The sequence below is a fragment of the Saccopteryx bilineata genome, chromosome 1, assembly GCF_036850765.1.
Source record: "Saccopteryx bilineata isolate mSacBil1 chromosome 1, mSacBil1_pri_phased_curated, whole genome shotgun sequence".
Lineage (NCBI taxonomy): Eukaryota > Metazoa > Chordata > Mammalia > Chiroptera > Emballonuridae > Saccopteryx > Saccopteryx bilineata.
The window spans coordinates 208743748-208770841 of record NC_089490.1 but is presented as its reverse complement, the minus strand read 5'-3'; the positions used below and the strand labels follow the sequence as shown (position 1 = coordinate 208770841).

Below are 27094 nucleotides of genomic sequence, written 5' to 3'. Positions count from 1 at the left end.
GAGGGAAGGGGTTGCAGAGGGACTTTTCAGTATATTCTTTTTTTGTGCCATTTCAATTTCCAGTCTCTTACTCATTACTCAAAGTAAATAATTTGTAAGTAAAATCTTTAAAAGCGTGCACAGGCGTGCACACACACACACACACACACATGAGACTTGGCTTAAGCTCTGCTTTTCGATGGCCTATTATCCCTTCTTTCTGCCTGCTGTTATGTTGGATCCCTCAGCACCAGGAGTGGAGTTGTGCTTATCTCTGGTTTGGTTCTCCAGGACTTTGCTGGCATTAGGATGTCACGTGGGAATAGCAGATGAACATGCGGAGGAAAAGGTGAAAAAGATGAAGCTACCCAAGAAGTAAGTTGAACGTCTAACAATATTCTGTAGTTCACACGTTGACTTAGAGTAGCCAGAGAACTCGTAGCAGAGCCCTAGATGTGTTGCTGACACTCAGCTCTCGCATTCCAATTCAGAATTTAAATTTGCTGGGCTACACTAGGAGTGACATCAAGTCCATGGTGTGACAAATTCTCTGTCACATTGACAAACAGAACACGAAGCTCACAAAATATTTAGGAGTATGTTATAAAAAGTATGTTATTTTCCATGGGTGTATATGTTATTTACAATTGATTTGGTATGGTTTTCCACTTTCCAACAAAAAATGCTTTAGTTTCATTTGGTTTTGCAAAGAAAAAATATATATATATTTTTTATTTTTATTTATTTTTTTTGTATTTTTCTGTAGCTGGAAACGGGGAGGCAGTCAGACAGACTCCTGCATGTACCCGACTGGGATCCACCCAGCACGCCCACCAGGGGGCGATGCTCTGCCCATCTGGGGCATCGCTCTGTCGCAACCAGAGCCATTTTTGCTCCTGGGGCAGAGGCCAAGGAGCCATCCCCAGTGCCCAAGCCATCTTTTTGCTCCAGTGGAGCCTTGGCTATGGGAGGGGAAGAGAGAGACAGAGAGGAAGGAGAGGGAGAGGGGTGGAGAAGCAGATGGGCGCCTCTCCTGTGTGCCCTGGCTGGGAATCGAACCCGGGACTTCCGCATGCCTGGCCGTCACTCTACCGCTGAGCCAACCGGCCAAGGCCAAGAAAATATATTTTAGAACTAGGTATGCCATCGGTTTTATTACCCCCATTTTAAGATGAGATAACTGAGGCTGTGGATGTGTTAGCATTGATTTTTGCCTGCTGTGTAAACTGGGCTGCCTCTGTCTGTAACCCTGTTTAACTTCTCAAAACCTCTGCTTTCTCATCTGCTAGCAGGTCTTAATAATCCTTACTCCTTATGAAGTTTTAGGTGCTACACGAGTAGGTGCATAATAAATAATAGCTATATCATGTTACTGTTTTTGGGGTTTTTTTTTGTTTTTAAGTGAAAGGAGTGGAGATAGAGAGACCTTGGCATGTGCCCAACAGGGATCCATCCAGCAACCCCTGTCTGAGGCTGATGCTTAAATCAACTGAGCTATCCTCAGCACCTGGGGCTGACACTCAGACTAACCAAGCTGCTGCCTGCAGGAGGGGAAGAGGGAGAAAAAGGGGGAGGAAAAGGAAGTGAAGCAGATAGTTGCTTCTAATGTGTGCTCTGACCAGGGATTGAACCCAGGATGTTTGCAGGCCGGGCAATGCTCTATCCATTGAGCAAACCGGCCAGGGTCACAGTTTTTTTTTTTTAATTTCAACCAAAGTATTCAAGCTACTTTTCTGAGGTCCACATGCTATAACAAGCAGGCCTGGAACTCCATAATCTCTATAACTCACCCAGGACTCAAGTTACCTCCCATAAACATAAAATCAAAATAGAAATTTTCTTTGCTAAGCAAATGCAAATTCAAGCAAGTCCTCTGGTTTGAAAAACATTTATATTAAGGTGCTCCACTAAAAAAATTGTAAAAAAGGCCTGACCTGTGGTGGCGCAGTGGATAAAGCGTCGACCTGGAAATGCTGAGGTCGCCGGTTAAAAACCCTGGGCTTGCCTGGTCAAGGCACATATGGGAGTTGATGCTTCCAGCTCCTCCCCCCTTCTCTCTCTCTGTCTCTCTCTCCTCTCTCTCCCTCTCTGTCTCTCTCCTCTCTAAAAATAAATAAAAGTAAAAAAAAAAAAAAAATTGTAAAAAGTATATCTTTCACATGTTTAGGTTCTAAATTTCTTTTAAGTTTAAATAGCTCTGGAAGAGGCTATTTTATGGCATATTTCTATTTTGAAATGACAATTTTATGTCCATTTTTAGTGTATTGAATAAAAGCAGATAAGCAGTGATTAGATATATACCATCATCTATTTAAGAACTACATGTAAACTTGTTAATAGGGAATTTTTTATCATTTTGTTTTCCTCTTTGAATTACATTTCCAGTCAGTCCATTTACCTATAGAATATTACCTGATTAAAATGTATTTTGATCAATCACCCTATCATAATTCTTTATAACCCAATGTATATGTAAATTGAAATTATTTTGTCTTTTAATTTTTTTGTTTTCTGTGATACTCACTGAATTTTTAAAAATTTCTTCTGAATTATTATAATTATTTTTGGTATACAGGTGTTCAAAGCAACATAATTTTTATAAAATCAATATATAAAGTAAGATATTATTGGAAATGTTTTATAAAGAAATAGGTGCCGTTATTCTTAAAATTATATCCATGCATAAATATTTATTAATAGAAGTTAAGTTGTAAGGTCAGTTGCATTCTTTGTTCACATAAATAATTTTGTTGTTAAAAAGCTCATTCAGTTCGGTGAACCAAAATTTTATAGTGGTTCATCACCAAAGGACATGGTTTTGTTTTAAAGGGGCTGTGGGTGGGGAAGGACTTTGGAATAAGAAGGAATCGGGTCAGGTGAGGTTGGGGGCAGGTATGGGCATACTATGTTTATTTTTTTAAAATGTAAGGAAATATATGCCTTGTTCTTTTTCATCTGATTTCTGCATGGAAATTCTTTAGTATTTGTTTTCTAGAGAAAGGTTTTTGAATATTCTATATATTTTTTCTGCAAAAAATGCCAGGCCGGTATTCATTTTTAGTAGATGTACTTCCAGCATAAGTTGTTCCTAATATGTCTGCTCTGCAGTCATGGGGGATTTTCCCATTTGTTCCGAGGTACTCCAAGGGCTGATTGGCTTTGAAATGTACAGCCAATACCTGCTGAGCTCGGAGGGATTCTTCCTGTGGTTACTGCATGTCTTTCACTACAAATGACTTCTGAGCTTCATTTACCTGACTCATGCTAAACAGGATGGTGGGTAGGGCTGGCTCTTTGGTGATTTAATGCAGCTGAAGCTGATAGTGTGTTTTTTTTTCTTCCCCCAAGCAAAGAGAAATTTAAACAATATTTTTTTTTTTATCAGGAAACTGAAGTCCAGACAGTTTATGTTGTTTATTAAGCGATGTTTAAAAAATAAATTGATTGCATTATGTATTATGTAAAAATAAAAGAGCTAATAAATGCAAAAGAATTTGGCCACTTGGGAAAGTAAATGTGTTGTTGAATGTATTTGTTTAATTCCATATAAATTCCGGCCTGACCTGTGGTGGCGCAGTGGATAAAGCGTCAACCTGAAATGCTGAGGTCACCGGTTCAAAACCCTGGGCTTGCCAGGTCAAGGCACATACGGGAGTTGATGCTTCCTGCTCCTCCCCCTGTTCTCTCTCTCTCTCTCTCTCCCTCTCTCTCTCTAATAAAAATGAATACATAAAATCTAAAAAAGTAAATAAAAAAAGTAAATAATTCCATATAAATTCCTCATAAACTATTTATTCAGTATGATTTATGATACAGAGACTTTGCATTTAAATGAGGAGAAGTTGTAAAGCAGGGGTCTCAAACTCGCAGCCGGCGGGCCGCATGCGGCCCGCCCACCAATTTTGCGTGGCCTGCAGACTGGCCCGCAGATTAATCCACAAAGTTTGATTAGTCTGCGGGCCGCACAAAATTGGTGGGCGGGCCGCACGGCCGCGAGTTTGAGACCCCTGTTGTAAAGTATACCTACTAAACAGAGGGATAAATGGGTGGAGGAGAGATCTGTTGCCTGATTCTGGCATTTTCCCAGGACGCTTGAAAAATGGAATGAATAGTAGGTGTCTTTAGTATGCACTGTACATGTTTTGTATTTATGTAATTCCAAATGATATGACTTTTCCCTATTGGGGTGTAAAATTCTACTTCCCAGGAATTGTTATAGCAAGCTTTCCTTTTTTATTTTTTTTAATTTCTGGAAATCAATCTGAAACTTTACTTGAAAACATTTAGCTTCCAAGATTCATGTTAATCACATTTCATTAAAAAGCTTTGTTCTTTGTATTTTTTAGCAAGGAGATAATAGTTCGTATTAGCAGTTGTGGGACCTTTGTATACCTAATTAATTTGTATTAATAAGATGAAATTGACATTATTGCCAAAGTACATTTCTACACTTAAAAATTATTTCATTTTGATATAATCATTTGATTTTTAGTTACCTTATCAGCATGTATGACAGAAATGATTTTATAAATCATTGTTGGCCCTGGCTGGTGCACAGTGGATAGAGTGTTGGCCTAGTTTATGGATGTCCCAGGTTTGATACCTAGTCAGAGCAACCATCTGCTTCTCCCCCCATTCATCCTCTTCTCCCCCTTTTCTGCCTCTTTCTCTCCTGAAGCTAGTGGCTCTATTGCAGCGGTTCTCAACCTGTGGGTCGTGACCAAAACACAGGGGTCGCCTAAAGCCATCGGAAATACATATTTTATTTAAAAATGTATAATAAATATGTATTTTCTGATGGCTTTAGGCGACCCCTGTGTTTTGGTCATTGGACCCCCGCCGGCGTTGCTACCCACAGGTTGAGAACCGCTGCTCTCTTGGTTCGAACATGGCCCCAGGTGATGAGGAAAGCTCTGTCAAAGCATCAGCCTCAGGCACTAAAAATAGTTCAGTACTTGAGCATTGGCCCATGATGGGGTTGCTGGGTGGATCCTGGTCAGGACACAAGTGGGAGTGTGCCTATTTTTCCTCCTCTCACCTAAAAAAATAAATAAATAAAATAAATCATTGTTGATATCACTAATTAATATTGGTTAAGCCTTGACAATTCAGTATTTTAATCAAATATGGTAGGTGGAAGTCTATGAATTTCAAATATTGGTATTTTTATGTAGGAGAAGATCTGAAGAACAGTAGTGTGGAAATGAGGTTCAGGTGAAATAGGTGTTAGTGACTTTCATTTGGATGCATTATTAGCCATTGAAAAGAACCACTTTGAGTTTCAAATTTCTTTTTTGCATAGGGTCATGAATAAAAGCAAGTAAAATAAATTGTAGTCTGCATCTGAAAATTAATGCCAACTAATTATTGTGCTATTTCAAGTCTGCAGGTGCTAATGCACGTCCATTGGTTTTCATTGTGATCACAGATTAAAGCAACTCTAGTAGATAGCTATTCCAAATAGGAAGAGGGACATTTAGAAGATGAATAGAAATCCTATGCTAATATTCTCAGCTTTACACAGTCTTAAACTCATATGTAATTTTTAATGTACAAGGGCCTCCTCCTCAACCACTACTTTCTGAAAATATCTCCCCATTCCACATGAGGCCTTGCTGGAAAGTCTGCCCGGAGAACTGGCTTTCAGAACACACACATTCCTCACTAAGGCTGCAGAGCTGCTAATCAGTTATTAGTAGATTAGTTTGAAAACTTCGTCATATGTGTTTCTTCTGTGACAGCTAGACAGGCTCAAGACCACTGGAAAATGAGAGAATTGTGTGCTGAGTGATTGTGGGGCAAGGCAGGAGGAGAGTGAGCAGTAGAGACGGGAGGAGGGAGAGCTGCTCCCTGTCACTGTGTCACTGTCTGGACAGTGCCATCGGCTAACAGTATTGAGCTGTGGTGTTAGACTGTGCCAGCCTGATCCTCTGTTGTGCATTTGAAAGGCATCAGAGCTCTTTCTTGAGAAAGCATTTTCCAAGTGAGAACTTTTGTTTGTTGGCTGTGATTACAGTTTGCAGGTTTGGTTATTTACACATCAGAATTCTATAAAATATAACGATTTGTATGAGTGGTTAAAAATCTCTTTTGGCTTTCTTATTTAAAAAAAAGTACTGTAGCCTTGTCCAGAAAGCTCTGTTGCTTAGAGCATCATCCTGAAGCACAAAGGTTGCTGGTTTGATCCCCCATCAGGGCACATACAGAATGTTCTCTCTCTCTCCCTTTCCCCCTTCCTCTCTCACTGAAATAAAAAAAAAATACTGTAAATTTTTTAAACATGCAGAGTTCTGATTTAATAGAGAACAAAAATTCATATCTATAAATTTAGCTTGTGACTGTATATTGAATGACATAGGCAGTGGTAGCCATAATTGTTGCAATTGCCAGACCAATCTATTCTATTTAAAACAAAGAGTTTTTAAAAATTTTTGTCAATGATTTATAAAATATGAGAAGTCTTATTATGAAATAGGGGTAATTAAGGTAAAGTCAACTTGATTCAACCTTAAAAATTATTCATTGCTGTTCATTCAATGTATCTTTATTGAAAAGCTACTATGTGTTAGACGTTATTCTAGGTTCTGGGGCAGCTGGGAAAAAAGCAGTCAAACTTTCTGTTGTCAAGGAGCTTACCTTGTATGGTGCCACCCATAGCCCCAAATAACTAAAGCAGGAAGGAGACGACTTAAAATTTTATCTTAAAGAGCATTTTCTCACATTCAGACAATTTTTTTTTAATTTAACGTAATTATCTGGGTGAATGTTCATTTTGTGTGAAAGGATGCTCTTTGAGATGAGCAGGCATGTATCTTTATCTTAACTTGGTAAATAAAGTTGATTCTTTAAAAAATAATAGCTTGAAAGGCTATGTGCCATGTACTGTTGTGTACAATGGCAGTCAGAACAATGAGTTATATGAGGTCAGTTCCTGACCTCAAGGAACAGTGATTGCAGGGTGCACAGTGTGACATAGTGTGTGAGCAGCCAGTGGATGGCTGTGTGCCATGCTCTGTGATTAGTTAGGAGACAGCTGTGTGTGCCCATGGGCAGCAGGGCCAAGATGCTGCCCAACTCTTATGTGTGTGGAAAACTTTACATTTTCAATTTTATATTTCTTCCAAAAGATTAAAACTTATACTCATTTTCTACCTTCTCTCTCCAGCTCAGACTGTGGAGGTAGCCTCTAGTAAGAGTTCCTACAAAACCCAGGCCTTCACCATGTTTTGGATGGTTATAGGTTTCCTATTCTCTCTCTCTCTCTCTCTCTCTCTCTCTCTCTCTCTCTCTCTCTCTCTCTCTCTCATTTAGGGCTTCCCAAATCATGTAACTGGGAATGATAGTAGGGAAATAACCTTAAATGCACTAGAATTTTCCTGTAGAATCGTGAACAGCTAGTATCTTAAAGGATACACAGCTTTATTAAATAAAATATTACATTAATATAACATTTCAAATTTAAAAAACAGGAACTTTGGTTGAGAAATATAACTGTTCCAATTGATAACAAATAATTTGATTTATACTATACAAAAGTCTCGACTAGTAGGAACACAAACAGTGATAATTCCTTTTAACTTTGGGAGATATGTGAATTGTTTTGTTTATATTTTATTGGTGAAGAAAACAAATTAAAGGTGGTGTGGTCTTTCCTTCTAGTGAGTTCTTGGCTGAAGAGGGGGGCCCCGACGTGCTGATGATTACAGTACCAGTGGTGACCACTGTGCTTTATGGAACTTTTGGAGGAAGATGGGACCACACAGAGACTGTTACAGGGTTTTTTAAACTCTGACTTTTCTGGAAAAGCCAGTTACGTATGTGCTTTATTTTGCTCTGTAGTTACCAGCTGACAAGTGGCTACAAGCCTGCCCCAATGGACCTGAGCTTTATCAAACTCACCCCATCTCAGGAAGCAATGGTGGACAAGTTGGCAGAAAATGCTCATAATGTGTGGGCCCGGGATCGGATCCGGCAGGGCTGGACCTATGGCATCCAACAGGTACGTGGAGACTTGGTGCTGTATATGTGGTATGAGTCATACTGAGGGTGAGCAGCCTAATTTGTAAAAGGAGAGTTGAAATAACAATGGTTTAAAAACTTATATCATACAAATGCCTTAGTCCACAGACACAATGGAGCCCCTGTTTAGTGCTGGACCTGGGGCTTGTCGGGTGACCATCACTCTGCACATTCATGTAGGTGCCCAGTGAGTATTATCAGAACAGTGATTTATAAAGTGGCTTCATGGGACCTCTCTCTCTGTGACTGCATTTTAGGAGAAACTTTTCAAATATGAGAGGTTGAGATAAAATAATAATAGAAGAGGTCCATGATTACTTATCTGAAGCCCCTGGGGCCAGATGAGCGTCCTGGTCTTCAGGGTGGTGATGTGAGGGTACATTGCACCTTATGTGGCCCGAGCAGGCCGCAGCCTAGCTGCCCATCTGTGCAGCACCAGAGCGATACAAAAAGGACTCTTAATAACCATGCATCAGTTCAGATTAGCAGTGGAATTTAAATAATGTAACAACCGCTTCTCTGCCCTAGTGACCATTTTAAGTATAAAATAACGATATATTGAGAGGAAGTTTATTATTTCATGCATTTAATATTTAAGAACAATAAAAGAGATACACAAAACTAGATTATAAGAGTTTAAAATATTAGTGATAAGATATTAAATAATATCTGACAGCCTGACCAGGCGGTGGTGCAGTGGACAGAGCATTGGGCTCGGATGCAGAAAACCCAGGTTCGATACCCCGAGGTCGCCAACTTGAGTGCGGGCTCATCTGGTTTGAGCAGAAGCTCACCAGGTTGAACTCGAGCAAGGGGTTACTCGATCTGCTGAAGGCCCATGGTCAAGGCACATATGAAAAAGCAATCAATGAACAACTAAGGCGTCGCAACAAAAAACTGATGATTGATGTTTCTCATCTCTCTCCATTCCTGTCTGTCATCCTATCCCTCTATCTGACTCTGTAAAATAAATAAATAAATAAATAAATAAATAAATAAATAAAACCTGACAAAAAACAGTAAAACTATTTTTAAGATATATCCATATTGCTTCTTGATTGGCGTCCTCACTTGCAATTTTTTTCACTTATGAACAGAATGAGAATTACTGTGGGCGCTTAGAATACGCTGTTGTGCAGATGAACGTTAAAAAAAACATAATGTAATTTTGTGATTTCCACGTTAGGTGGCTGCCCAGACGCCCACCTTAGAGAGAACCCTGATGACAAGTACCATTTTAACAACTGGTTCGCTGAACTCAACAAAAAACTAGGTATCAGTTCTGCCGAACTGGTGAGAACCAGCTGAATCCCACCAATAGTTCAGATCATGTTTTGCCGCCAAGTGACTCTTTGCCAAAGTTAGGAAAAACGAGTGTCAGCAGTTTTTGGATTTGACCATTCTGAATCTCTGTGGATGGGGCCACTGGCAGGAGTGGGTAGCCGACATTGAGTGCCCGTGGAGGCATAGTAGGTGGGGTGAGAGCAAATTTTAGCCTTTCCTCTTAGTGACCTCATGACCTCTGGTGGGCAAGCTACTTAAATTCTCTGTGCTACTGGTCTCCTCTTTAATCAGTTATTTAACTCCTGACAGTGCCTGGCCTAACACCTAGTAGATACTGTACAACAGTCCACTGTAAGATGCCTGTTACTGTGCCTGGAGTTTATAGGTGCTTTCTTTTGCAATGTGCACAATTCCATGAAGGATGAGTGATTTTTGTTTCCAGCTTTGCAGGGTGTATAGGGAGCCTTAGAGAGCAGCACCCAGCATCCATACAGCTCACAGGTGCAGAATGGCATAGGGAGCCCTCTTGGTGCCCCCAGTGCAGAATTCCTCGCTTCTGTATTGTGACAGGGTCTCTGGCCAGCTTGTGGCAGGTATCCGTGGCTAAGATGTTCCAGAATAAACCATATTATTACTTATTCTACACTTAGACTGTGGTTTGTGGTGAAGCCTAAACCAATTGTTTTCAAGGTTTATAGACTCTATCATCTTTTTTTTTTTACAGAAACAGAGAGATAGTCAGAGAGAGGGACAGATAGGGACAGACAGACAGGAACGAAGAGATGAGAAGCATCAATTAGTTTTTCGTTGCACATTTGCGATACCTTAGTTGTTCATTGATTGCTTTCTCATATGTGCCTTGACCGCGGGCCTTCAGCAGACCTAGTAACCCCTTGCTCGAGCCAATGACCTTGGGTCTAAGCTGGTGAGCTTTGCTCAAACCAGATGAGCCCGCGCTCAAGCTGGCGACCGCAGGGTCTCGAACCTGGGTCGTCGGTATCCCAGTCCAACGCTCTATCTACTGTGCCAGCGCCTGGTCAGGCTAGACTCTATAATCTTCATACAACTCTTTGGTGGACCAGCTTGGAATTTCTGGTGGATCGGCACCAGTCCATGGACGGGCAGTTGAAAACCACTGGCCTAAATGATGATTTGAAAAACATTTCACCCTGGCTGGTTGGCTCAGTGGATAGAGCATTGGCCCAGTGTGCGGACGTCCCAGGTTTGATCTCTTCCCCTCCCCCTTATCTCTCTCTGCCCCCTCACAGCCAGTGGCTCTGTTGGTCAGAGTGTCAGCATTGAGTGCTGAGGGTCGTTCTATTGATTTGAGCACTGGCCTGAATGGGGATTGCCGGTGGACCTTGGTCAGGGTGCATGTGGGAGTCTATCTCACTATCTCTTCTCTTTTCCCTTAAAAAAAACAACAACACACAAACAGATTTCTAATCCTTCTAAGCCATTGACTTTTGTCATTTGGGGGGCTAAAGAGAAGTTGAATGACCTTGTTTTACCTCATAAAATTATATGATATTTTAATGTTGAATTAAACTTGTTGAACCGGATGAGAATGTCAACACTAAATCAGTGTAAGCAGGGAGAATCTGAATCTTACATGCAGAGGGGAAGGGGTCCACGCTGGCTCTCAATTTGCCTTGACCACTTCGTGGCTCCATCAGACAATCCAGGATTTCCCTGAGCCGCCTCTTCCTGGAGGTGCTTCTTCCTATGCATGCGATCCTCCTGTCTCAGAAAATGGCAGACTCTGTCAGAGAGTCCCAAGCCCTCCCTGCATCCTTTCTTTTTCCTTCTCCCTGCTCCCTCCCCATCGCCTGCCAAGTTCCCATGTGGCACAGCTCACATGTGCTGGAATCTTGAGACAGACTTTACTTTTCCATCACCCCCATGTAACATGCTCTAGTTCAGACGCATTCCTGGAGAGCAGTTGCTGCTGCCCCTCCTTTGTCTCTGTCGCACAGTTGGTTTCAGCCGTGACTGTGCGTGGGGCCCTGGGAGCTGCACTTTGCAGTCACATTCCCAGGCACTATCTCCAGATTGTGACTGATCCCTTAGAGGCTCCCAGACTGCTACAGAGGGAGGGCCGAGACCCTGCTGGAGCAGAGGGTGCTGGCTGCTGCCAGGAAGCTGTGCTCTGCTCACACCCTTTGTTTACCTTGCGCAGCTTGGGACCCATGTCCCCAAAAGGCAACCTGGTGATTCTGCCAGCAGGTGTGCCAGGTGCTCCTGTGTACAGGATGAGTATTTAGGACAGTTCACTGGAGAGCAGGAAGAGTGGGTGGGAGCCACTTTCCTTGTTCCTGCCCAGCTATGTTGCTTGTTTGTTGGGGAACTTTGCACTCTGCCAGCCTCCCCACTGCTCTTTATGCCGAGCTGATAAGAACTGCATGGGCTTCTGGGAGGGATGAGTTTGACAGAAGCAGCCCAGTGAGTGTAGAGACCCACTGTCCCAGGTACCTCTCTGCCTCCTGTGAGAGCCTGCTAGGTGCTTACTCTAAAATTCAGCATCTTTTTGCCCAAACAGTTAAGAGAGCCTGTTTTCCTGATTTGTTAAATACAGTTTTAACCACATTTTGCACTTGGAGCCTCTTTTATAATAGTTTGATAGTTAAGTCTGGAATTAACCTGATTTCTCTGGTTGAGAGAGTCAACTTGATGCATAATTTTAAAGCTATTTGAGGTCATTGGATGGCCTTTTGGAACATACTGAGTGTTCTCTTCAGAAGAGATAGCAGCCTCATGGAGTCTGCTGACTCAAAATTACTGTGACCAGTCCTGTTGGCTTTTCTTGGAGCCAAAACTTGTCAGTGAGCTGTGGTGGGAAATTATGTTCTCTAAGTGAGCCCATTGCTGTGACTATGGCTGGTGGTAGATAAAGAGTTTCTTCCTGTTGACTTTTGTTGTTGCTGTGGTTATTTTTACTTTTTCTTCTGTGGTGAGGTCTTGCTGTAAATCAATGCAGTCATTCATTTGCTGAAATATCTCTTGTATTGATAGTATTTCCGAGAGTTCTGTAGTCTGAGAAGACAAAGGAGTGGGGAAGGGGCAGCTTTTACCCTCAGGGGCTTTGAATTTGGTTGTATTTTAATTTTTTTGTAGTCACTGTCTCATTGCCAAAAGTTGTTGGTATTACTTTGATGACACACCTTTTTTCTTTCTGCAGGATATCAAGAACAGAAGAAACCCTCGTCTTGTTCCCTACACCCTTCTGGATGACAGAACCAAGAAGTCCAACAAGGACAGCCTCCGGGAGGCGGTACGCACGCTGCTAGGCTACGGCTACAGCCTGGAGGCGCCAGACCAAGACCACGGTAATGCAGGTGTACTTGGTTCCCTGAATCACAAATCCTGAATGGTTTTTTTAAAGCCACATACATGAATGAAAAGGGGAGTTCCAGACAGAGTGGTTCAGTATGTAAGTTGTATGCAGTGTGTAGATAAGAACACTTTTTTCCTGAAGGGTACTGAAGTGTTAGACCCATCTCTCAGTAGAGTGGCTCAAAACCACAGTAATTCCGCAGAGGGGGAAATGGAGGAAATGGATTTACATTTCCTAAGAGTCCAGGTGCACATTTAACTGTCTGCTTCTAATATTGTCACCCCCAGCCACAGCCACAGTCCACCAGCTATCCTTCAGAACAGCTGATTTTAGTTGTTCATGAGAGTAAATTATATTTACCGCTTTCTAAATTTTCATGATTTATACTTACTCATGTGGGCAATATTAGTGCAGTATTTTGCTTTAAGGAAAACAGAATAGGCACTAAAATATGTGTTGAACAAGTGAATTTTAAAGGCTTTATGAAGAATACATTTCTATTAAATAATATGTTTTTTAATTGAATTTATCGGAGTGACAGTGGTTAACATAGTTATACAGGTTTCAGGTGCCCAATTCTACATGCATCTCTGTGCACACCCTCCAGTCAAGTCTTCTCCATCACCATTTATCCCCTGTACCCTCCTCTACCTCCTCTCCCTTCCACAATCACCACACTGTTGTTCATATCCATGAGATTTTTATTTTTTGTCTTTTTTGCTCAATTCCTCCACCCCCCTCACCTAACCACTCCCCTAACAACTGTCAGTCTGTTCTCTATCTATGAGTCCATCTCCATTTTGGTTGTTAGTTTATTTTGTTCATTAGATTCCACATAGGAGTGAAATCACATAGTCCTTGTCTTTCTCTGATTGGCTTATTTTACTCAGTATAATACTTTCCAGGTCCATACATGCTATCACAAAAGGTAAGATCCCTTTCTTTTAATGGCTGAGTAGTATTCCATTGTATAAATATACCACAGCTTTTTTATCTACTCATCTACTGAAGGGCACTTTGGCAGTTTCCAGATCTTGGCTCTAAATAGAGTATCCTGTCATCTGCAACTAGTGACAGTTTTACTTCTTCCTTTCTAGTTTGGATTCCTTTTATTTATTTTTTCTTGTCTGATTGCTGTGGCTAAAACTTCCACTATATTGAATGAGTGGTGATAGTGGACATCCCTGTCTTGTTTCTGATCTTAAGGAGAATGTTTGTAGTTTTTGCCCATTGAGTTCATACTCACTGTTGGTTGTGGTTTCATCATCTAAGACTTTTATTACGTTAAGGCATGTTTTTTCTGTTCCCACTTTGCTAAGAGTTTTTAACATAAATGGGTGCTAGATTTTACAAATGCTTTTTTTTGGGTATTTGTTGATATGATCAAGTGATTTTTATCCTAAATTTTGTTTATGTGATGGTATTAAATTTATTGATTTGTGTATGGTGTACCAAGCTTGCATCTCCAGAATAAATCCCACTTGACCGTGGTTAATGACCTTTTTAATGTATAGATAGATCCAGTTTGCTAATATTTTGTACTCCCATGACTCTAATCTGCTCAGACCTCCCCCTGTCAGAGCCTGGGGTAAGTGGCTGTGATTGAGATTTTGTGTGTTGGCCTTTTAAGACAGTGCTCATATCTCTGGACCTCTGCCTCTTTCTGGCAGATAAAAAAAACTCACTGCTTTTCATAGCTGAATGCTATGTGGGAGCTTCCTTTGGCTCTGGTGCCCTGGTCCAGGGAACCTAGCTTGAGGGTTAGGTTCCACCCTTCACAGGGGAAACCCCTGCAGCTGAGATAACCCAGCAGAATCTCTGCCATTACTTATGGGAGCTGGGCCTTTTCACATCTCTGTCCTTCCTACCAGTCTCAATGTGGCTAATTCTGTGAGTTTTTGGCTATAAGATTCCTCTTTCCTCTTTATTTAATTTTATGTTGGTTATTCAGGATGATTGTTTTTAAATTTAGTTGTAGTTCATTAGTTCCTGGGAGGAGGTGACTGTAACATCCACCTACTCCACTGCCATCTTGGACCTTTAAATAATACTTTTTAAGAATATGGTTTAGCCTGACCAGGTGGTGGTTTAGTGAATAGAGTGTCGGACTGGGATACAGAGGACCCAGGTTTGAAACTCCATGGTCATTGGCTTGAGTGTGGGCTCATCTGGCTTGAGCAGGGTTCACCAGCTTGGGTGTGGGGTCACTGTCTTGAGTGTGGGATCATAGATATGACCCCATGGTCACTGGCTTGAGCCCAAATATCACTGGCTTAAAGCCTAAGGTCACTGGCTTGAGCCTGAGGTTGCTGGGTTTAGCAAGGGGTCACTCACTTTGCTATAGACCCCTGGTCAAGGCACATATGAGAAACCAATCAATGAACAACTAAGGAGCTGCAACAAAGAATTGATGCTTCTCATCTCTCTCCCTTCCTGTCTGTCTGTCCCTATCTGTACCTTTCTCTGTCTCTCTCTCTCTCTGTCTCTGTCACACACACAAAAAAGAATATGATTTAAAGCAGTCAACTTGTTAATCCTTTGTTCCTGGAGTATAAGTTGATATTCTTGTCCATAAACAAATATACAGCCAGATATTTCTAGAGGAACAACAAAGACATGTGGTCTAATGGTGAACCACCCACTAGTCCAGAGAACAAAGGAGAGGAATGTTCTTTTATAGAGAAAAGGGGGCGATCAGAGGTTGTAAACAGAGAGTCCATTGGAGGAAACTGGGAATTCTAAGTACAGTAGTTTTTTATTGGCAGAATGTTTCCCAGGTGAGAAGATCCTCCTTTTCTTGCTATAGTAGTAGAGTAGAAAATGTTTTTCTGTTGGAGATAGTAAATACTTTTCTTCCTGTTTGAGGTGTTGAGTAGAAGGGCATGAGTAATCCCTCTTCAGGCCCTTCCAACTCCAATTTAAATGAGATTTTTATTATCTTCACAATATTAATACTCATATTTTAAATTAGGCAAAAATGAAAGAGTACTCTATATTTTAGTATAGTGCCTTGTTTTGATAGAACATTTTTAAAATCTATTTTAAATATCTTCTATTGACTAATACTTTCAGTTTACCATGGGCATAGGAGTCCAGACCTTAAATATTGAATAGTAATAGTAGTCAATGTTTAGTGCTTATCATGGGGTATGAATATTGTGAATAACATTTTTTTAAATGTGTATACCAGTTTGTATTTCTGGGATAATTCTATGTGGTCATGGTGTAGTCTCAAATATTATATGTAGCTGGATTCTGTTTGCTATTTTGTTAAGGATTTTCACATATGTTTATAAGGAAGGAATGCTGTTATGTACTTTCTTTTCTTGCACTTTGTCAGAATCTGACTTGGCCTTAGAAGTTCAGTTGTTCCCTCCTCTTCTGTTTTCTGAATTTGTGTTAGTTTGACATTATTATTCCTTAAATGTTTTGGAGAATATGTCATTAAAACCATTTGCACCTAGAATTTTATACTGTAGGAAAGGTGTCTGTTATGAATTTAATTTCTTTAATAGCTATGGGAGATATTTAGATTTCCTGTTTCTTTTTGTGTCAGTTTTGATGGGTTATATTTTTTCAGTACATTAATTTTATTTAAGTTGACATATTTATTAGCAAAAGTTGTTCTGATTTTCCTGTATTAGCACTTTAATCTCTATAGGATTTGTAGCTATACCTCTTTTCAATCTTGATATCATTTAGGGGCGGTTACAACCATGGTTTAAGAAGCAACAGTTCAGCATTCTGTTTTTTGATAAAATGTTAATACTAAGTGAAAATCTGGATCCACAGAAGTTATTAAAAAAAAAAAGACCCAATCTGTAACAAACTTTTTTGCATACTGCTCTATAAACACTTGCCAAATTAAATCAGGGAACAAAACCCTTCCTGAGCCCAGATGCAGGCACCATGCACACAGCTAGTGGGCTGCACCACTGACCCTGGTATGCAGTTCTTAGGCTTTGCTTGCTTGTAAACACTCTACATTTATACACATATGATAGGGAATTCTAGTGCATGTAAGTGTGTATAAAAATAATTACTATATGTTATGATAAATATAATCAATTGACATTAAAACATGAAGTCAGTAGATTATTCCTAATATACTTTATCAAGGCTGTTGTTACCCAAACAAGAAATTCAGGAATTATGACTTTAACAAGCCATCTTGCCTGACCTGTGGTGGCGCAGTGGATAAAGCATTGATCTGGAACTCTGAGGTTGCCGGTTTGAAACCCTGGGCTTGCCTGGTCAAGGCACATATGGGAGTTGATGCTTCCTGCTCCTCCTCACTTTCTTTCTCTCTCTCCTCTCCAAAATGAATAAATAAAAGAAAATCTTTAAACAAAGCAATCTTGAGATTAAGGGCTAAGTTTTAATGATACTGTGTTCCTAGTATACCCCTCACCCAGACGCTGGAACAGGGTACACACAAATGACTGATCAAAGGACCTAAGGCAGGATCTATGCGAACTGCACTGCAAACTGACATTTAAAAACCATAGGCCGCTAGAGGGCAGGCAAGATCTAATTACGTATTAAAATTATAATTGATTTAGTAAGTAATGAAGAGAGGCTAGTCTCTTTAAAAGTTCATACATCTGGAATCCTCTAGGTGTATTTATATAATTAAAAATTATTGATATTAACCAGTCATCCTTTTAACTTCCTGGTCCATATACAGTGTGTCCGTGAAGTCATGGTGCACTTTTGACTGGTCACAGGAAAGCAACAAAAGACTATAGAAATGTGAAATCTGCACCAAATTAAAGGAAAACTCTCCCAGTCTCATACCTATTCACTGCAGTTCGATGTGGGCTCATGCAGATTTTTTAGGGCTCCTTAGGTAGCTATCCCATATAGCCTCTACAGACTCGTCACTGACTGATGGCCTACCAGAACGGGGTTTCTCCACCAAACTGCTGGTTTCCTTCAACTACTTATTGTTGGAATCTATGGGAGTCCGAAAGACCAGAGTAATAGGCTTTATTGAAAGGAAGAAAGGAACCCTGCTGGGCACTTCTCTTGGGGAGAAGAGCACCAGTTACAGACTACGGATGAGTTACATAGTGTTTGGGAGAACCTGAGGGGATACTGAGGCAAAAGTCCTAGTATGTCTGGAATGCTCCTCCTTGGGGGGCTTCGAGCATGTGGGTGTTGAATCAAAAGTCCTGGTGTGTCCGGAGCCCCTCCTTGGGGTGGTTTGTCAGCTTTTTGAAATTCCTCTGTCTCAGGGGTGATAGTCCAGTAAGGGTGAGGTCTGACAGATAAGCAAAACATCAAGAGGGCAGTTTGGAATTCACGTATCTATCATTTCTCAACTCTGTGGTTACATATAAAAGCAAGGCAGTTATTAATTTTATAATATATGGTGAAGGATGATGAGGAGAAAGAGGAGAAAAAATTGGAAAATTATTGCTTCTTCTGGAGAGAACTCAAGAAGGGAATATTGCCAAGCCAAGTCCCTCATCCAGTTAAGGAGGTCGTCAATTTCCATGCTGTAAGGTCTGAACCAGGCGATGTCCTCGAAAACCTGAGTGAAGAAGTAAAATAATTTTGCGAGGTAATAGTTGTTAGTTGCTTGCTGTGAGTGCCAAGTGAACAGAGTGACATGGTGATACATGGTCTCCTGGATGAGCCTCATGAGACATGCTGGTCTGGTTCCACTCGAATGGGAGGACATATGGAGATTTTGAGAGACAGGAAACCTGTTGGTGTAAGTTTTTAGAAGGACTGAATATGTGTGGTTGAAAAGGAAGGGGGTTTGGAGAACATTCAGGAGGAACTTCTCAGGCTGAGGGGCAGCTTCTTCCTGCTGTCATCCCTATCTACTTGATATTTCCCTCATGAAGTTCTCCTTGGGGTGTTGGAGAATAGGAGTGTAGGAGTATTTGATTGTAGGTAATCCTAGAGATTTCTCTCATCCCAGTCTGTAGGAACTTAATAAAGAAGGGGGCAAGTATTTGGAGATCAGGAATGCAGAGATAAGGAGGGTTGTATGGCAGGGGGTGAAAGTTCTTCCATGGTAAAGTTAGAGATATTCTTTCCTGGCAGCCCTGGAGAGAGCAGTTAGCTTGAGTTAAAAGAAATGTTTCATGTCCGTTTGTAGGCTCTTCTTCAGCCAAGAAAACCCAGTGGTCTTGTCCCCTTACTATGTGAAGGGCAAAAAGACTGAAAAGCATTAAGAGGTGAATGCTATTCATTCTCCTAGTTCTTCAGGGATACAGGAGAGCTTTAGGGTTAGGGAACCTGTAAGGGTTGAAAGATAGGATTTAGGAGGTTTGCTGATATAGGGTTTTAGATTTTTCTGTTTCACAAGGGCAGGTTTCAGGGTTGGTGTGTAGGGTTAGGTAGATTTTTCCAATTTTCTGATTCGTGAATGTCTGTATGCAGTTCTGTAAGAAACTAGTGAAAAAACGTAAGAGGCAGGGTCTAAGAGTTAGAAAAATAAATAGGAGAGTGAGTGGACCAATGAAAGGCAATAGTCAAGACACCCAGTTTGTGTGAAACCACTGATTCCATGTATACGAATTTGCTGGGCTTCAGAGAGAGAGAGTAGAAATAAGACAGGGAAGTGGCTGGTCCCCCTGCCCCTAGACCTACTTTTATAGAAATTTTTAAAGCAACAAGAAGAGAAATTACCTGTATAACTCATTTGGTCCTTAGATTGACGGTTAGTGTACTAGGAATTGAAAGAGGCTCATGGGGTAGGATGATTAGGTTGATATTTGGGGTGAGATAGATCAGGGTACAGGTTTTTGTTCAATTAGTAGGGAGATACATATACTCATGGTCCCACACAAGTAGAAAGCACCTGATTGGGTGAGGCAGGCTGAGAGGTGAACAGAGAATAGAAGGACAAAGGGTCGGTTTTGTTTCTCTGTTTCTGAGCTCCACATGGTGGAGGAAAGAGTCGTCCCAGTAAGTGGGGAGAGTAGAGGATTGTTAGCTAAGGTGACTGATTAAACATTCTTTGAAAACCAGTTTTCTGACTGTACAAATTCTTTTTTCTCAGTACAAATCTCCTACAACCTGCACAAACCTTCTACAATTTACATAAACCTTCAGCTTTCATGCACTCTTATCCAGAAGTAACTGGCCTTCATAACAACTTGCTTTTTCTTTTTCTTTCAAAAGTATTTCCATAGCATATACCTTCTATTAGTTCCTTTCCAGTCATAACTCTTGATTTAAAAATTTTTAACCTCTAGTGACAATTAAGCTGACTTTCTTTTTATCCTAGTTTCCCTTTTCCCAAAGCCTGACTAAAGGAGTCCTTAGTTTTTTTATATATTTGCCATATGTAGACCAACCAGCTTCAGGTTTGTGATTGGAGTAAGGCATTCTGTTTTTCTACTTTAGCAGCAGTGGGAGTTGTCAGGATCACAATGTGTGGACCTGTCCATGTGAAAATCAGTCCTTAGGTGATGTAATGCTGGAAGTGCCTCTTGGACAGTCTTTGAACAGTTTGCTGAGTAACCTGTAAATCCTGCAAGTACTTAGGGAAAGGGTGGTTACATTTCTGCACTTTGCAGTTAGAGTTTAAGTCCTAGTGACCACTGCTTCTAGCTGGAATTAGCAGGTCCCAGCCTATAATAGGCATGGGGAATTGAGATAAGACGAACAAAGGAGATACTATACATTAAATAAAGTAACAAACTCAGACTGTCAATACCTACAGTAGAGATCTTTGAGGGATAAATAAAACTTAAATATTCAAGCGAGGCATAGTAGATGGCCCTTGTGTTTACAAGAAATGAGATTAGATTATCTGCTATTTGGAAGAAGTACCTTAGGCTTCTGAATGATGTCCTTGGGCCTTCAGTGGCAATTCCCAGCATGCTGGGCAAGGTCAGGTCACAGGTAGCTGGAGCAGGGCTAGAAGAGACTGAAGTCTCCCTCCATGGAGCAAGGGGACAGCTTACCTTCTCATGTCTCTCTTTCCACAGCAGAAGTGTGTCCCTTGATGGGGCCAGGAAGCCTGGCAGGCTTCAATTCAATGACCTTTTTTCCACTCTTGAAGTAGGGCCCTGATGGAATTCTATGAAGCCCTTTAGGGCACTGAAGCCAAAATCTGGTATTTCCTGACTTCTTTTGGGACTTATTTGCCTTTTCTGTTACTTCCTTGGTCATTATAGACCTTAAAAGCCATGCTCTTAAGATCTCACTGAGGGGCTTGACTAAGAGCAAAATTGAGAATTCAGTGTTTAAAGAACCCTATTAGACTGAGGAAAGAAAAGATTTGATTTGCGGTGGTAGGTGGTTGGAGACTGCGGAGGATCTGAGTTTGATCTATGGTGAGACTTCAGGTGGTGGCGGTTAAGGCGATGCCTAGATAGACTAGGGACTGAGAATAAAGTTGAGCCTTAGCAGAGAAGACACTATATTACTTCATAACGAGGAAGTTAAGAAGGGTGGTAGTGTTTCTCCTTGAGGCAGGCAAAGAGGGGCTGCAGAGGAGTAAATCATCTACATATTGTAAAAGAGTACTAGTTTTGAGATTGCATGCTTTTAAATCCTGAGCTAGTGCCTGCCAAAACAGGTGTGGGCTGTTTCTGAACCCCTGGGGTAAGACAGTCCATGTAAGTGCTGTGCTGCATTAGTGTCCAGGTAAAGGCAAACAGAAAGTAAGAGTCAGGGTGTAGAGGAATGGTAAAGAAGGCATTCTTAAGGTCTAGAACCCTGAAGTGAGTGGTGTTTAAGAAGATGTGTGACAGTAACTTATAGAGATTAGGGACTACTGGATGGAGGGGAATTACTGCCTCATTGATTTAAGTGTAAGGCTTGTAGATGAGCCCCTGAATGTTTTCGAACAGGAAGGTTGGGGGTATTGCAGGGAGATTCTGTGGGGATGAGTAAACCTGGTTTAAGAGGTGGGTAATAATTGGTTTAAGGCCTTATAAACAGACACAGTTACACATTAAACAAAGACTTCAGATAGATACATATTATGAATTAAGGAATTTAAATGAGCATGCTTTATTTGTTCCAATTCAAATTATACTAAAGATATTTTCTGACAAAGAGACAAGACAGATTACTTACTCACATAGCTTAATATAATTCTGCTTTTTAAGTTTTTCGAGATGGCAGGGAGTTGCCAGCATAGAGGGGAGGAAGAGAGAAAGCAGACGGATGGACAGTATGAGCAGCTGGATGGAAAGAAGGAGGGTCAGATTCTGCAGGAGGAGGAGGAGGAGATTAAAGTATTGGTGTGGCACCACATCGCCAGAGGAGTCAAAAGGATTTAGAGTTCTGAGGAGAGGGGAGAGGACGAGGGGTATTGGAAGGCACAGTCTCTGAGGAGGGGTAAGGATGCGTTGTGGAAGAAAAAAAAACAGCCAAAGCCGGTGGGGTGGGAGAATGGGTCAAAGAAGAAAAAGGGACAGAGCTGTCCATCTGTAAGGAGGGAGGAGGGGTTTAAGAACACTGTGGAGAAGGGAGGGTCCCCTGGCCAGCAGGAGAGCAGAAAGAGAGAGTGTGGTATTGCAGGTGAATGAGGTGAGGTTTCTTTGGCCAAAAACGGCCTGCGTGTAGAACAGAAATTAAGGACAGGAGAGAAGGAAGAAGAAAGCCTGCACGTAAGGAATTTCTGATACCCTCCCTGTCCGGTGGCAGAAATTGTCAAGATCTCTTAGGATATTGTAATCGAATGTCCCATTTTCAGGCCAACGGGAGTCATTGTCTAGTCTGTAGTGAGGCCATGCCGTGTTACAGAAGTAGATTAATTTCTTCGGTTTGAGGTCTGAGAGACCGAGTTTGGTGAGGTTTTTTATTAGACATCCTAGAGGGGTCTGGTCGAAAGGCTTAGACTCTGAAGAGCCATGGAGACAGGTGAGCAAGAGGGGGCGTCCCCACCTTTGTCACTGTCCCAAGAGGAGAGAATCTCCGTGTGGGGGAGTCGTCCTGATAGAAGTTGTGACCACCAGTCAGGGAGCTCCGAGTAAGAGAAATCCGAGAGAGTGGAGAGGTTTGACTAGGCTCCTAGTCTTCCATGCAGTCCACTGAGACTGAAAGTCAAACCCCACAAAACATGAGGCATGTCAGAGAAAACCATCCGACCAGGAAGGGGTGTTTTTAGAAATTTGGAGGCCAACCAAGGAATGAGAAGGGAACTCCTTACCTTTCTGGTCCAGCAGGGGTTCGGACAGGGTTAGACTGCCGGCCAATTGAACTACAATTACACATCCAAACAGAATCAGGGAGTAAACCCGGATTGAGCTGCCGCTGCCCATTGCTTCCCTGGTTGTAAGTTTGGATGTCAAAGAGGGATTGTCCAGGCAGTTAGTACCCTGTCCCGGGTTTCAGCACCAAATGTTGGAATCCATGGGAGTCCAAAAGACCAGAGTAACAGGCTCTATTGAAAGGAAGAAAGGAACCCTGCCAGGCACTTCTCTTGGGGAGCAGAGGACCAGTTACAGACTAGGGGCGAGTTATAATAGTGTTTGGGAGAGCCTGAGGGGAGTTTGAGGCAAAAGTCCTGGTATGTCCAGAATGCTCCTCCTTGGGGGTCTTCGAGCATGTGGGTGTTGAATCAAAAGTACTGGTGTGTCCGGAGCCCCTCCTTGGGGCGGCTTGTCAGCTTCTTGGAATTCCTCTGTCTCAGGGGTGATTGTCCAGTAAGGGTGAGGTCTGACAGATAAGTGGAACATCAAGAGGGCAGTTTGGAATACACATATCTATCACTTATCCCACCAAGTAATGTTATTCCTATGTGGTGGCACTTTGTTATAAACGCGCTGATATTCACGTTGCACTTTGGTCACAGATTCGAATTTAGTTTGGCACAGAACACACTGAACTTTCCTCTGTACCATCCACATCTCGACTGGCATGGCCATGGGCTGCTCTGCTATATACATGGTGTTACATCATCATCTGCACATGCGCACATGCTGCCACATCATCCTACGGAAACTGGGAGGGTTTTCCTTTTATTTGGTGCAGATTTTACATTTCTATTGTCTTTTTTTATTATTATTTTATTTCTTCATTTTTAGAGAGGAGAGAGAGAGACAGAGAGGGATAGAGAGGGGAGAGAGAGACAAAGAGAGAGAGAAGGGGGAGGAGCTGGAAGCATCAACTCCCATATGTGCCTTGACCAGGCAAGCCCAGGGTTTCAAACCAGCAACCTCAGCATTTCCAGGTTGATGCTTTATCCACTGTGCCACCACAGGTCAGGCCTCTATTGTCTTTTGTTGCTTTCCTGTGACCAGTCAAAAGTGCACCATGTATCACTTTTTGCAGATGATATGATCCTATACATTGAAAACCCCAAAGAATCCACAAAAAGACTACTAGAAACACAGTACAGTAAAGTTGCAGGATACAAAATTAACATACAGAAGTCAATAGCCTTTCTATATGCCAACAATGAAACATTAGAGAACGAACTCAAAAGAATAATCCCCTTCACGATTGCAACAAAAAAAATAAAATACTTAGGAATAAACATAACAAAGAATGTAAAGGACTTATATAATGAAAACTATAAACCATTGTTAAGGGAAATCAAAAAAGATATAATGAGATGGAAGAATATCCCTTGTTCCTGGTTAGGAAGAATAAATATAATCAAGATGGCCATATTACCCAAAGCAATATACAAATTTAATGCAATTCCCATCAAAATTCCAATGACATTTTTTAAAGAAATGGAGCAAAAAAATCATCTGATTTATATGGAACTATAAAAAACCCCGAATAGCCAAAGCAATCCTAAAGAAAAAGAATGAAGCTGGGGGCATTACAATACCTGACTTCAAACTATATTATAGGGCCACGACAATCAAAACAGCATGGTATTGGCAGAAAAATAGACACCCAGACCAATGGAACAGAATAGAAAACCCAGAGATAAAACCACATATATATAGTCAAATAATTTTTGATAAAGGGGCCAACAACACATAATGGAGAAAAGAAAGCCTCTTCAATAAATGGTGCTGGGAAAACTGGAAAGCCACATGCAAAAGAATGAAACTGGACTACAGTTTGTCCCCCTGTACTAAAATTAACTCAAAATGGATCAAAGATCTAAACATAAGACCTGAAACAATAAAGTACATAGAAGAAGACATAGGTACTAAACTCATGGACCTGGGTTTTAAAGAGCATTTTATGAATTTGACTCCAAAGGCAAGAGAAGTGAAGGCAAAAATTAATGAATGGGTCTACATCAGACTAAGAAGTTTTTGCTTAGCAAGAGAAACTGATAACAAAATAAACATACAGGCAACTAAATGGGAAATGATATTTTCAAACAACAGCTCAAATAAGGGCCTAATATCCAAAATATACAAAGAACTCATAAAACGCAACAACAAATAAACAATTCAATAAAAAAATGGGAACCGACACTTCTCCCAGGAAGAAATACAAATGGCCAACAGATATATGAAAAGATGCTCATCTTCATTAGTTATTAAAGAAATGCAAATCAAAACTGCAATGAGAGAGGAAAAAAGATGGCAGCGGAGTAGGCGGATGCACAGACGCCTAGCTCTCACCACCAAACTGGAATACAAATCAATTTAGGAAAAATCAGCATGAAAAACCAACTCTGAGCTGCAAGAACAGCTCTCAAAAACCAAGGAGCAGAGAAGAAACCACAACAATCCTGGTAAGGAATGCCTGAACCTCCTCTGCTTACTGGAATGGAGGGGGGGGGGAGGTGAGGCTGAGAGCCCAGAGAGGATCTCAGAGGGAAAAGAGCAGAAACTACTGTTCACAGCCACTTGCCTGGCGACCAGGGAGCGAGGTGCGTTGAAAAGACCAGCTTATCTCCCAAGTGGAAAGGACAGGGAAAAGAACAGACTGTGAGGGGCTAAGGAATGCAGGAAACGAACTAAAAAAGCTGACTCATCTGTGCTGGAGGCGGCCATAGCTGGGGGAGGGACTGAACCTTTCACAAAACAGAGCTGAAGTGCTTCCGGATCAGAGATCTCTGGACATCTCTCCAGCTCCAATCAGCGCAACAAGACACTGCTGAAAACAAGAAGTGGGGAGGAGGGGCAGTAACTCAGGTCTCCATGGAGATCTGAGATACACCTCCCCCTACTGAAGCTGAGAAAACACCCTGCCCCCAGTGAGATTAGCTGGCTAAAGAGGCCTTCAGAGTCTCAGGTTACACCCATCGCATTCCTGGATACAGTTTCAAGGAAGCCCCTGCTGAGATCAGTAAACAAGACTATCATCTGTTAAGAAAACAAATCAAGACTTCAAAGCTGCCCAAATCCGAAAGTGGATTACAGATAACAGCTGATACCAACCCAAGAAGACCTAGAAATAACACAACTGAAAACTGGAGGCAGACAACACCAAGCCTAGACTCAATCAACTGTAAAAATAAAACACCATGATGAGAAGACAAAGGAGTACAATCCAAATGAAACCACAAGAGACACCTTCGAGAGATGAACTGAGTGATATGGAAATAATCAAACTTCCAGATGCGGAGTTCAAAATAATGATTGTAAGGATGCTTAGGGATCTTAGAACAACAATGGATGGTCATTATGAAAACCTAAATAAAGAAATAGCAAGTATAAAAAAGAATCGGTCGGAGATGACAAATACAATATCAGAAATAAAGACCACAATGGAAGGAATTAAAAACAGGATAGATAGAGCAGAGGATCAAATCAGCGAGTTAGAGGACAACTGGAATGAAGGCATGAAAGCAGAGAAGAAAAGAGAAAAGAGACTCAAAAAGTCAGAAGAAACTCTTAGCTCTGTGACAACATGAAGAGAAATAACATCCGTATCATGGGGGTTCCTGAAGAAGAAGAAAAAGAACAAGGGATAGAGACTTTGTTCAATCATATCATAGCTGAAAACTTCCCTAAATTAATGCAAGAGAAACTCTCACAAATCCAAGAAGCACAGAGGACTCCATTAAAGAGAAAACCAAAGAAACCTACACCAAGACATATCATAATTAAAATACCAAAGCTAAGCGATAAAGAGAAAATATTAAAAGCTGCAAGAGAAAAAAAAGTTATCACCTACAAAGGAGCCCCAATAAGGATGACATCTGACTTCTCAACAGAAACACTTGAGGCCAGAAGGGAATGGCAAGAAATATTCAAAGTAATGCAGAACAAAAACCTACAACTAAGACTACTGTATCCAGCAAAGCTATCTTTTAAAATCGAAGGAGAAATAAAAAGCTTCCCAGACAAAAAACAACTCAAGGAATTCATTACAACCAAACCAAGGCTGCAGAAATGTTAAGGGGCATGGTGTAAACAGATCAAAGTGGGAAAAGAATATAGCAAAAAAAGGAATACACCTTTATAGAAGAAAATGGCAACAAACAACTACATATCAATAATACCCTTAAATGTAAATGGATTAAATGATCCAATCAAAAGACATAGGGTAGCTGCGTGGATAAGAAAACAGGACCCATACATATGTTGTCTACAAGAGACACACCTTAGAACAAAAGACACACATAGATTGAAGGTAAAC

At 41.2% G+C, this 27094-nt stretch overlaps 1 protein-coding gene across 1 annotated transcript in view; it reads left to right on the top strand.

Moving 5' to 3' along the window:
- Positions 1–27094, top strand: part of LOC136319452 (ryanodine receptor 2) — a gene marked incomplete at its 3' end in the record, with an annotated part of 236616 nt that overhangs the window by 137161 nt on the left and 72361 nt on the right. Inside the window, exons 21-23 of the mRNA XM_066252709.1 lie at positions 271–354; positions 7819–7978; positions 12461–12608. Of these exons, the coding sequence (XP_066108806.1) occupies positions 271–354; positions 7819–7978; positions 12461–12608 (392 nt within the window). The remainder of the gene's footprint in view (positions 1–270; positions 355–7818; positions 7979–12460; positions 12609–27094) is intronic.